Source organism: Festucalex cinctus, chromosome 3, assembly GCF_051991245.1.
Source record: "Festucalex cinctus isolate MCC-2025b chromosome 3, RoL_Fcin_1.0, whole genome shotgun sequence".
In the NCBI taxonomy this organism is placed as follows: Eukaryota; Metazoa; Chordata; class Actinopteri; order Syngnathiformes; family Syngnathidae; genus Festucalex; species Festucalex cinctus.
Genome location: NC_135413.1, coordinates 24,801,551 through 24,813,600, shown reverse-complemented (window position 1 = coordinate 24,813,600; position 12,050 = coordinate 24,801,551). Strand labels below are relative to the sequence as shown.

At 38.4% G+C, this 12,050-nt stretch overlaps 1 protein-coding gene across 1 annotated transcript; it reads left to right on the top strand.

Moving 5' to 3' along the window:
* Positions 1-23: 23 nt before the first annotated feature.
* fkbp4 (FKBP prolyl isomerase 4) lies at positions 24-9,360 on the top strand. The gene is made up of 10 exons (XM_077517029.1): positions 24-379; positions 3,007-3,151; positions 3,232-3,374; positions 4,733-4,853; positions 5,080-5,236; positions 6,083-6,257; positions 6,333-6,518; positions 6,857-7,000; positions 8,132-8,227; positions 8,319-9,360. The coding sequence occupies exons 1-10, from the start codon at positions 275-277 to the stop codon at positions 8,415-8,417; spliced, it is 1,371 nt and encodes a 456-aa protein (XP_077373155.1). The 5' UTR covers positions 24-274; the 3' UTR covers positions 8,418-9,360.
* The last annotated feature ends 2,690 nt before the right edge of the window (positions 9,361-12,050 follow it).

The following is a 12,050-nucleotide window of genomic DNA, read 5'->3' as shown; positions in this document are numbered from 1 at the left end:
CCTCCGTGCTAAATTCTTCTCCATGGTTCCTTCCAGAATGTCTGGAAAGTTCTCTGCTTGAGCTGCATGACAGGGACTCTCATTCACGCGTGGACTTTGCACGCTTTCCGCGTATTAAATCGTCAACGCTTTATTCGACGGCCTGTTAACGCGTCTTGTGCACTACTGAATTGATACAATAGGCAGTGGATAGCTGGCGTTAATACACCAGATCGGTGTTGCGTTTTCTAGTTATTAAAGTCAGGCTTAGAATTACTGTAGCCTCATATTTACAATGACGGCGCAAACGGCAGGACAGGAGCAAGCGGCAGAAGGACACCGCGCCATCCCCATGGAGGGCGACGACATCACGGCCGTGAAAGATGGAGGTGTTTTGAAGGTAAATAATGCACGTCGAGAAAGTCCCGATTCCTTTTTCTATACTAAAGAGTTCGGGCTGATAGCATTAGCTGTGGTCAGCTAGCTCCCCGCGGGGACGTTGCTAACCGTTTATTTGTTGTTGTACTTAGTAACTAATCGTGAGGACGTTCAACAAGCTCGATAAAACAGAGTTCTGTGGACGTTCTAGAAACGTAAACGTTTGCGACTTTTAAAGATATAAAGACGTGCTCGTAATGAATAACCTGTTGGTGCCGTTTGTTGTTGAGCACGTGCCAAGATATCTATCTATCTATCTATCTATCTATCTATCTATCTATCTCATCCAAAATAAATAAATCAAAAGTTTCCAATGCATATTGATTCAGTGCTTCCCAATCTTTAATGAGCCAAAGCACATTTATATCAGTTTAGACTAGTAATGAAATCCTTTCGGATCAGCTAAGTGAATTAGGGGTTTGAATTGTAGAATCTCGGCTCGCATGTGCCAGGATTTTCTCCTGTGAGTTACTCTGGCTTCCAAAAAACATGCATGTTTGCTTCAGTGTGATGAATTGACTATGGCCAGTCCAGGGAGTGAGCCACCTCTTGCCACAAAAGGAAACTGGTGGTAGTGGGGGGTTTAAGCTCCAGCTTCACCTGTGACCTGAAAGACAATACATGAATATCTTGTATACAAAAACCTGCCCAGCCATTAAGTGTAAAATTGAACAACCAAGTAAATCATTTAGTTGCCTGCCTATTTCTGGAAAACTGTGAGCGAACAGTTCCGCACCTCTGCCCCACTATTACCAAACAGCGGAGTTAATATCACCACCCTCAACACTGATTTTCTCAGCCAATTACTTGGCCAGCTAGGTTGGATGAAGTGCTTTCATATCTGGCAAAAGGAGCTGCAGCAGATTGTTACTATGATGTTAGAGTCAGCAGCCTTGCTTCAGAAATTAATTTGTTGTCTATGGGAGTGGTTAGAATTTGTGATTGGTGGTGGTTGTGTGCCACAATTTACATAACACAAATTTCTTGTATTGCAATGAAATGCTCATGCAATAATGCAGTGGGATCTAATAATCTGTCAGTTCTGTTCGTTATTTAGCGTGTGCCAAGAATGCTCGGAGCTTCCTGAAACATCTGTGATGCAAATTCAACAAAATGCAAATATATTAATGCAAAAGGTTGTACTTTTTTCACAGTTTAAAACCAGGTGTCTTAATGGCACTGGGCAGCCAATCTGGAGACCCAACAGTTTGTATACCAACATTGAAAAGTCGGTTCTGTAATGCGTGTGGGCAAGGACAGCCAGGTGCAGATGCACTATCAGCTGGGCCTTCACCCATCGTGTTAATGCACCTCATTAATCATCAATCTCTTACTGGTAACTTATGCTGCCAAATATCAGAATAGAGCCTCAAAAAAATCCTTGTCGGTCAGATCCTAATAATTGGACTTTATAAAATCAGTTTCTTAACATTCTTTTATGTTGTTTATTCATGCAGACTGCAGCGCATTTTTTCTTAATTTGTGGTGTTGTTTTGGTTTTGGGCTACTGGAACAGATAAATGGGGAGATTGTTTTTTGATATACAAGTAAATTGACTTCCAAGTAGGGCCCAAACGATTAATCGGTCGCCGATTATTATTGGCCTTCAAACATCGGCCAAATGGCCGACTATTTTCCCCAAAAACGTTATTGAAGAAAACCGAAGTTTCAGACGCTGTGAAAGTACCCTGAATGCACCACTTTGCTTGCGTAGCATTAGCAACTAGCAAGTGTGTAGCATATGTTTTTCTGTTGTCCCTAAATATCCTTTAAGCTGTTTAATGACACCGCAGATGGAGTTAACTGTAAAACTAAATACACAATGTTAAAAATTACATCTACTGTATATTTAAATACAAAACATGCTTTGTTTTTTTAAAACATCGTTGGCCTAGCGCTAACAGGAAGTTAGCAAATGCTAAGAGGAGGTTAGCATCTACTTCGGGAGTGTTTTTCCTTCAAATAACGAATATCCACACACAAATCTTGTGGGAACACATACCCACAGATGAGATAACACTACGGAAAGGCACAAATTCTTCCCAATGTGTGAAAAATGAGTCATTTTAATAGAATTCAATCGCAACTTTCTTCTGTACTCACTTTTAAGTGTGTACGTCATGGATGCATGGCACCACACTGCCCCCAAGAGGCCAAACGCCTTTTTAGTTTATTCTTATTTCACTTTCTTGTTTTTATTTTGTCATTTTCCTTTCAAGTTATACTATACTATATTATAAAGTTGATATTTCAAGGATTCAAAGACTTTCTTTTCTCAAAATTCAAGAATGCAAACATCCAAGGATTTTTTTTTTCTCTCCTAACACATTTCCACATGACATGGCATGAAATACAATCCCCGAGGTCCCAGGTTAGCCCAGTAAGTCCCAAGGTCTTGCGACGATAAAAAGAAAAAAAATATGTAAAAGAAACGATTAATGCTTTACAGCAGTTGTAAAAAAGTAAGACTGGTTTTATTATTGACACCTAAATTTATACAATAAATAACCTTTGTATACTTCATGATTTTTTTTTTTTATATGGACTTTGTCATTCAAAGCAGAGAATCTCCCAACCTTATGCTTTCAGTTGGTGAAAAGGGAAGGCACTGGCACAGAGCTGCCAATGACCGGGGACAAAGTGTTTGTCCACTACGTGGGCACCCTCCTGGATGGCACTCCCTTTGACTCCAGCAGAGACAGAGGAGAGAAGTTCTCCTTCGAGCTGGGCAAAGGTTGGTTTCCCATCGTTGAGAAGACATCGCGTTACACCGACAATGTTAATTTCACCCCTCTCCCCTTTTGGGGTGTGCAGGTCGAGTCATCAAGGCATGGGACATCGGCGTGGCTACTATGAAAGTGGGCGAGCTCTGCCAGCTCATCTGTCAACCCAAGTATGCGTACGGGACTGCAGGCAGCCCACCCAAAATTCCCCCTGATGCCACGCTTGTTTTTGAGGTAAGCCTGACCTACATACACGTTCTGCTTGTTGTCAGTATCTGTTTTGTACTGAACAAATTAATGTTGCCTGGGGGGGTGTTGGGCCATAGTGGAGGTCTGTGTGGAAGTAGCTTCAACTTCCCAAAGCTGACGTTGTGTTCCTCTTAAGGCAGTACACGAGCTGAGGTTAAATGACAGCGACAAATTGCGTCATCTATTTTTCCTTGGCTTAAGCGGGATGCAAATGCATCGATTGTTGACATCTGTGCTTGGGCTGCTCGATTAAGAAAAAATTAGTAATCACAATTATTTTGACAATAATTGAAATCACTATTATTTATGGTACAAAACAAGAAAATATTTAGGCATTTATAAATATTAAGACCAATTTAAGAAAAATAGAAACACTATAATTATCTAAGTTCTTTTTTGGACCAAACAGAATTTATAATGGTATGTATTTATTTATTTATTTATGTTTGCAAAAACTTGAGTGCTCTTTGCACGAGGACAATCACTTATTTTTGGGTACAAAGCAAGAAAATGTTTACACGTTTAAAAATATTAAGCCCATTACCCAATTAAAAAAAAAAAAAAAAAAAAAAAAAAAATAGAAACACTATTTATGTAAGTTACTTTTGGACCAAACAGAATTTATAATAATATATATTTATAATAAATAATATATATTTTGTAATTATTTATTTATTTATCTATGTTTGCAAAAACGTGCACTGTGCACTAAGACAATCATTTATTTATTTTTTGGTACAAAACAAGAAATTGTTTACACATTTCTTAATATTAATTAAGACCAATTTAAAAAAAATTTTTTTTAGAAACACTATAATTATATAAGTTCCTTTTGGACCCAACCGAATGTATGATAATATATATTATAATTATGTATATATATATTTATGTTGGCCAAATTGCACTGTGCAGTAGGGCAATTTTTTGGGTACAATAATAAAATGTTTAAACTTAAAAAACAAACTACTAAGACAAATAACATTCTTTGAAACACTATAATTATGCAAGTTCCTTTGGGATGAAACAAAATGTATTAAATTAGTTATATTAACATTTAAAAGGGTGCAAATGTATGTACAGCTCTAGTCTCAGCCTAAATGACCATTTTCCGAGTCCGGGGGGGGGTCACTGAACAGCCCGCAAATTTCTCAGTACAATCTTTTAAAGATATCTGACTTTGATTGCAAGGCGGGTTCATATTAGGCTTCAATTTGAATTAGTGACTAATAGTGATTGCGCAGGAAAATCGTTCAAGGGCCGCACGCAACCGACCTGGACAATTGTTAAGCACCAAATTCTTAACAGCCTGTTACTCTGTGCATCCCTACTGTCTTCGCCTGTAGGTGGAACTTTTTGAATTCCGGGGGGAGGATTTAACCGAAGATGAGGATGGAGGGATTATCCGTCGCATTATAACGAAGGGGCAACCGTATGCCAAACCCAATGAAGGATCCTCTGTTGAAGGTAACGCATTTCTCATAATACCTTCACAAGAATGACCTTTTTCCAGATTTCACTTTTGATACGATACAGATATTGCAGCTGTGGGACAATATTGGTCCGATTTGATATCAGCACGAGTCCTGTTTTAGATGTAGTGTTCATTAGATACATTTACACATTACAAAGCTGTGTGAAATTATACATGACACTGTTCTAAGCATGGCATTATGGATTGTCTCCTCTTCAGTGACCGTGGAGGGCAGCTACGAGGGCCGCGTGTTTGACAAGAGGGAACTCAAGTTCGAGATTGGAGATGCCGAGAGTGTCGACTTGCCGACAGGAGTGGAAAAAGCCATCATGGCCATGGAGGAAGGAGAGGAAGCTCTGTTTCATATCAAACCCAAGTACGACCACATGTTTAGTTGTGAGCTGTTGCAATTGGAGATTTGTTAGTGCTGTCGCTATCGAATATTTTTAAAATCGATTAATCTATCCATTATTCAATTGACTAATCGGATTCATTTAAATTTTACATTAAAGTATATTACAAAAGCTTCTTTTTTTAAAATTATTTTTATTTATTTATTTATTTATTTATTCATTTTAAACTTGATTACTGTTTATTAACCAGTGATTGGTTGTTATTTCGTACTTTGTATTTGCATAGCAATTAATTTATAATAATAAAGAAATTAAAAAAAGGATTGATGTTGTACTATGTTATCGGTTCGGTTATTGTTATCCAAAATAAAAACAGATGTTTGTAAATGTCTTATTTTTGTTGAACACAGTTGATAATCAGTCCTTTTCAGGAAGTACAACAGAAATCAGTGAAATTACTGTTAATGTGTTAAAATCAGAGGATTTGGGCCATTTAAAATTAAAAAATGGCTCCAAAGGATTAGTTATTAAAATAGTTGCCGGTTAATTTGAGTCAATTACTTGTCGATTAATCAATTAATTTTGACAGCTCTAAACACAGATGATAATGAGTCTTCTTTCATGAAGGACCGAAGAAATCAGTGTCAGTTGTCGATTATTTTTTTTAATCATAGATAAATAAAACAAATATAAAAATATAATCCAAAAATTAAATACAAAATAAATATAAATGGAAATAAAAACAACAAAATGTGTGCATAAATACACACACATACACATAAATAAATAAATGTAAAAATACAAAAATAAAAAGAGGCTCAAAACTTAAATATAAAAATAATTCCACTCAATGTTTTTTTTTCTTGCAGGTATGGGTTTGGGAACAATGGTAGCGCCAAACACAACATCCCCGGCGGGGCGCTCTTGCAATACAAGATCAAGCTGACGGCCTTCGAAAAGGCCAAAGAGTCGTGGGAGATGAATTCGTCGGAGAAGTTGGAACAGAGCGTCGTCGTCAAAGAGAAGGGGACGCAATATTTTAAGGCACGTACAGGGCGGGGCGGAACCTTTTGACCGAGGATGTTGTTCTAACTGGTGCTGATTCGCGTTGGCTTTCAGAAAGGTTTGTTCAAGCAGGCGTCCATGCAATACAAGAGGATCATATCGTGGCTTGAGAATGAGTCGGCGTTGTCCGAGGAGGAGGAGGAGAAGGCCAAAGCGCTGCGGCTGGCTGCGCATCTCAACTTGGCCATGTGCTACCTGAAGCTCAAAGAGCCCAACCAAGCGCTGGAAAAATGTAACAAGGCAAGAAAGACGAGAAGGAATGATTCAAGACCACTGTGCGTTTTTTTTGTTTGTTTGTTTGTTTTTTTTCTCCAAGACCCAATACCAGTATGAGTATTTGCCAATTCCTATTTACTATAAATAATATATTTTATGATAGTGACAGCCAGTACAGTTACATGCTCTTCCACTAGATGGCAGAAGGTACCTAATTAACGTGTTGTCATATGACACAATGTCCTTGGCTGCCCACCTTGACTAAATAAATGTTCATCATTTCACAGAGTTTACAGATAAAGGATGCCTTCAAAGTGTTCCATTTTTCAATGAAGCCTGTCTGGTGTTGTCATCAATCACAGGCCCTAGAGCTGGACGAGTCCAGCGAGAAGGCGCTATTCCGAAGGGGAGAGGCACTCTTCAGCATGAAGGAGTTCGACAAAGCCCGGGATGACTTTCAGCGCGTCGTTCAACTTTATCCCGCTAACAAAGCTGCCAAGAGTCAGGTATGATGTCACTCCAGGAAGAAGTTAGACACGTTTACACATTGGGTGACTTTTGCTTTACTTGGCTGAATAGCGTGAGCGATGGGAGACAAAAATGAAGTGTTTTTCATACCAGTATTGGCAAATTCAGGTTTATGTTAATAGTATTTCCAATACTAGTTAAGACTATAACTACTCACTACAAATCAGAACCTTGTTTGGTCAACTTTGTTTCGGCATGGTAACAAGATGGCGTGCGTCTGTATGTCATGTGACCAGCAGTTGACCAATCACAGCACGGAGTACTACGCTGTGATTGGTCAACTGCTGGTCACACGACATATGGACACCATCTGAATTATGAATTATAATTTAAAAAAAAAAAACCTGTTTCAGCAGGGCGTCCATATGTCATGTTGACCAGTCACAGCATGGAGTACTACTCTGTGATTGGTTAACTGCTGGTCACATGACATGTGGATGCCATCTTGTTACCCTGCTGAAACAGGTTTTTTTATTTTTATTTTTTATTTTATTTTATTTTTTTAATTATTCATACCAGTAATTCAGATACAAACAATTAAGGCACACATTGTTGCACAGCATCCATTTTACAGTTGAACAGCATCAAGAAATAAAAAAGGGGAAAAAAAACAGTGAGGAATTTAATCCAAAAGAATATACAGGTTGCTGAAACAGTTGGCCAAACAATCTCTCCGTATTGCTTTGATACAGATGGTGTACTCCTGCCACCTGTTGGCCGTTTGCATCATTACAACCCTTCAATGGCTTAGTTTGGGATTTTCACAGTGGAAGAGCAGGCCCTCCAATGAATAAAAATAAATAATTACATACCTATTGGGTTACATCATCGAGAACAAAATCAATTGTAAACAGACACCACAATATTAATAAAAATATTAACTCTGTAATATCCAAATATAAAATGGAACAGAACATTTGAAGCAGACAATATAAGCCAGTTTAACACCCTTTCGCACCATTTCTTCAGTATCAGGCATCAATGTTATGACGATTGTACTTCACCTGTCTGGGGATGCTGTGTTAAAAAATAAATAAATAAATAAATAAGCCAGGTGAGGTGAGGTAACATCCTGCCCTGACATCTCCTTCATTGTCGTCGTCATCCAGATGGTTCTGTGTCAGAAGCACATGAAGGAGCAGCACGAGAAGGACAAGCGCACGTACGCCAACATGTTCCAGAAGTTTGCAGAGAGGGATTCCAAGGTAACAGCGGCTATTCCCGCTGCATTTGCATGCACAATTTCAAACAGCTCAAACCGACCTGACTGTTTGTTTTTTTTTGGTTCCTTTGCAGAAAGCATGTGAGCAGGTGAAGGGAGAGGAGAACGGCAACAGGGAAGATATGGAGATTGAGAGTCCTAAAAAGGAAGCGGAAGGCGACGTGAAAGTCTAAACGCCATAAGTTCCCACGGTTCATGTGTTCTTCTGATTTTGACTTCAGCCATTTGTGTTTGTGCGTAACTGTAGGTGTGTGAGTGCGTGTCGACGAGAGCACTGACTTTGCTGGCTTTCTTCATCCGGGCCATTGTCGTTACTGTGATGGCGAACTGAGCAGGCGTGATGTGGTTTTAATATTTGTGTACTCGCGTTCCTTAAACATTCAAGCCGCAGCTTTACAAGCGTGTTTCACAGATGTTTTGCGTTAGTGCATAAGGTGCGTGTGTGTAGAGAGAATTGAAAAGCCTTCGCTGTAAAAGGGCTATTCACCTTGCACTACATTTGTTCTCTATCCTTCATCCATTCATCCAAGCCTCCGCTTTCTGGGCCTACTGATCAATTCCGGGACTGGTGGTGGCAGAACACTCGGATATAATGTGCTGGAATGTTTCAAAAGTTTGTATGTATGTAGCAGGAGGCGATATCGTTTTGGGGGAGAAGCTGTTGGACTTAAGTTCTCTGGTTGAATTCTCCCGCAGAGCCGTTTTGGGTTTGGGTCAACCTACCGGTGCTTTTGAAACTAATGACAATGTACTTCTAATTTCTTTCTTTTTTTGTTCTCCAAAATGTCGGGCTTGTGATTTTCTGAATGGTTGTCGATACAACGAAATACTCAACTGGAATATCTGTGCTTGTGATTTCTGAATTGTTGTCAATTCGACCAAAATATTCAACTGGAATATTCGGACACGTACACGAGCATCAAATCGGCTATACGTGAGCTCGTTTGACCGTCTTAATTTTCTGCTTTGTGTATGATTACGTTTTGCAGTTTTTAGCCTGTCAAAAGGAAGCTGCAGTGGAAAAGCCACTTGGCGGTCTACTTAGTCTGTCGGAAGGGTGCGGTTTGTTGTGGCGTGGCCTGGCGGAAGGATACAATAAACAATAGTTACAACCAGTATTGCATGTCAGTGTGATTGTTGTCAACTGCATTTTTAGCAATTTTCCAGCTACAGAATCACATTACATATTAGACTAAATGGACAAATGTATTGAGACCCATTATTGAATTGATGGACTAAGGAATTGCCCCCCAAAAAACACTAATCCATCTTTAATAAAGACAACTAGCACACAATAGTGTCCTATATAAAAAAAGAAAGTAATGACATGAAATAAAACAGTGGTTATGAAACGTTTTAACCCCAAGTAGCACTTAAAAATGACACGACAAATTACAAAAAAAAATTAGTAGTTGTGTTTCTGAAGTTGGATTAAACTGTCTTGCACATAAATAGTAAATAAAAATTGTACCTAAATAAGTTGTAGAGCGAACTTTAGTATAATACAACTGAAAGTATTGATTAATTTGCGTACCACATTGAGAATTTCCAGAATATAGAGACAGTTTGTGCATTATGATTTTATGTTTCAATTTTAGAAAAGATTGTGGAATCAATATTAAACACCAAAAAAAATAAGACATTTTTTGCAGTGGATAAAGAATACATGTGTGAATATTTGTGCTCTGTGTGAGTGTTGCTACCACTTGAGTTGATATGGCATATTACATTGGGAGTATTAAGACAGCAGGCATTTATAAAAACCCTTATGATTTATACATTTGGTAATTCTTTTATGAGTTTTCCAGCAAATTTCAACTGGGAGTAAACAGCTTGACGCAAGTACTTAGCATCTTTCTTCAAGGATTGTTCACTATTTTTCAGTCTATTATAATTCTTTATAGTGTTTTAAGGAAAAGTGTGGGTGGGGGGAAATACATATCTCCTAAGGGACGTCTGACTGATGAATGGTAAGTGTAACAGGGCTTCCTATTCACTCATATAATACAAACCTAAGTGCTATTGCATTTTTGACATGAAAATAGGAAACAGTCATTTTATTTAAAAAAAAAAAAAAATTGAAAACAAACAGTACAGCCCTTTGGCTGTGTGCTGTTTCATTTATCATTTCCGCCATTATTTGAAAAAAAAAAAAAAACTTATGATAGCTATTCGTTGCCCCCCCCCCCCCCCCCCCTTTTTTTTTATAAGAGGAAACAAAATTGGCTTTAAGATCTCAGTATACAAGCGCTTTATTTTTAAACAATGAGCATCATCTATCTGAGGACACTAGCTGTGAGAGATCTTATCGGGAGCTGCCTTGGAGACATGGAATCAGTTTACAGGTGGGATTGGCACACTGTTGTGTCCCACAGGTAAACGCAAAGACAAAATGAGCACTCAGGGGGCAGCGAAACTGGGAAAACACAATTATTATACACAACCAGTATAGGTTATATTATAGAGCCACCAACATCATGGGTGCAGGCCAAAGACATAAACACTATTGAAGCATTTGAGGGTTGATTGTAATAGATTGTCCTATATTAGACCTTAGCTGACTGATAGACAATGTCACAACCATGACTGGGCAGAAAAGTGCCTCTGGCAATGTTACTTGTATATGTATGGTTTTTTTTTCCTACTCACTGACACTTGACTCTAGCTCAGAGCAAAAATATACAACCTCCATAATTATAATTAATGGCTCCTCGCATCTCTTCATGGGGAATCCTTGAGCTCAACATCAGACTAAATCACCCATATTTAATGGTGTAAGCAAAAAAAAGCTTCACAATTTAGCATAGCCCATTTGAGTTGGTCCAGGATACCTGCTTCCAATTTTGGCAAATTAGAATAGACAATTACGAGATTACGTCACAAGTCAAAATGGCAGTCTTGCTCGGTGAAATGACCCTCCGCTCATTGAAAAGCATCGGACTTTTGGATAATTGTAATTTAATTTGTGAGGAGTGTTTTTTTGTTTTATTATTATTTAAAAATGTGGTGAGATGTTTTTTGACAACAATCAGCCTGGTTTGTATGTTAGTCACAGGCAAAAGCAATATATATTTTTTTTCCAATTTGTAAGGAAGCATTTGCATTGCATAAATATCAGAAATGCCCCAGATACTGTATGTCAAAGTAGCCCTAAAATGTGTTGCTTCGAAACAAATTCCCGAAGCGTGAACAAGCAAATGTACAAAGGGCAAACAAACTTGTCTGTCTGTCTGTCCGTCCATCCATTAATTTATCTTTTCGGTCAAGTTGTGACTCCCCAAAAGGCCGTTCATTTGTGCCAGGATAGCCTTTTGTGCCCCAAACAGTTTAATAAAACACAACATTATTATTGTTCTCTGTGTCCTTATACCTCTTGCAATGTATGGGGCCCAGCTGTAAAATCTGTGCTCTTAAAAAGAGACACTGTTTGCCAACGCCTCACTTTAACCTGCAACAGGTATCGTTAAAAGCCAAGGCAAAGAAACATGAGGCGTTATCTTACGCTGGAAGGTAGAGAGTCAAGTTACAGCAATGTATCCTAAACAACAGCGTTTTCTGAAGACGCTCTTTCAAAATAAAACTTATTTTATATTACAGTCCCACTCAAATGAAAAGTTTCAGTTATTGTTTCAGCACGGGTATAAACCGCTTATTCCGCGGTTAGAGTAGCAATTTAGTGTGATAGTACTTTGCTTTGAGAATTTCCCCTCCATTAATATTGCTTTGATTTTTTTTTTTTTAATTAAGTCGATTTCCGTTCTTCTTCTTAGCTGCAAACGTCGTGAGAATGTAGTTCTGGTTTGGAG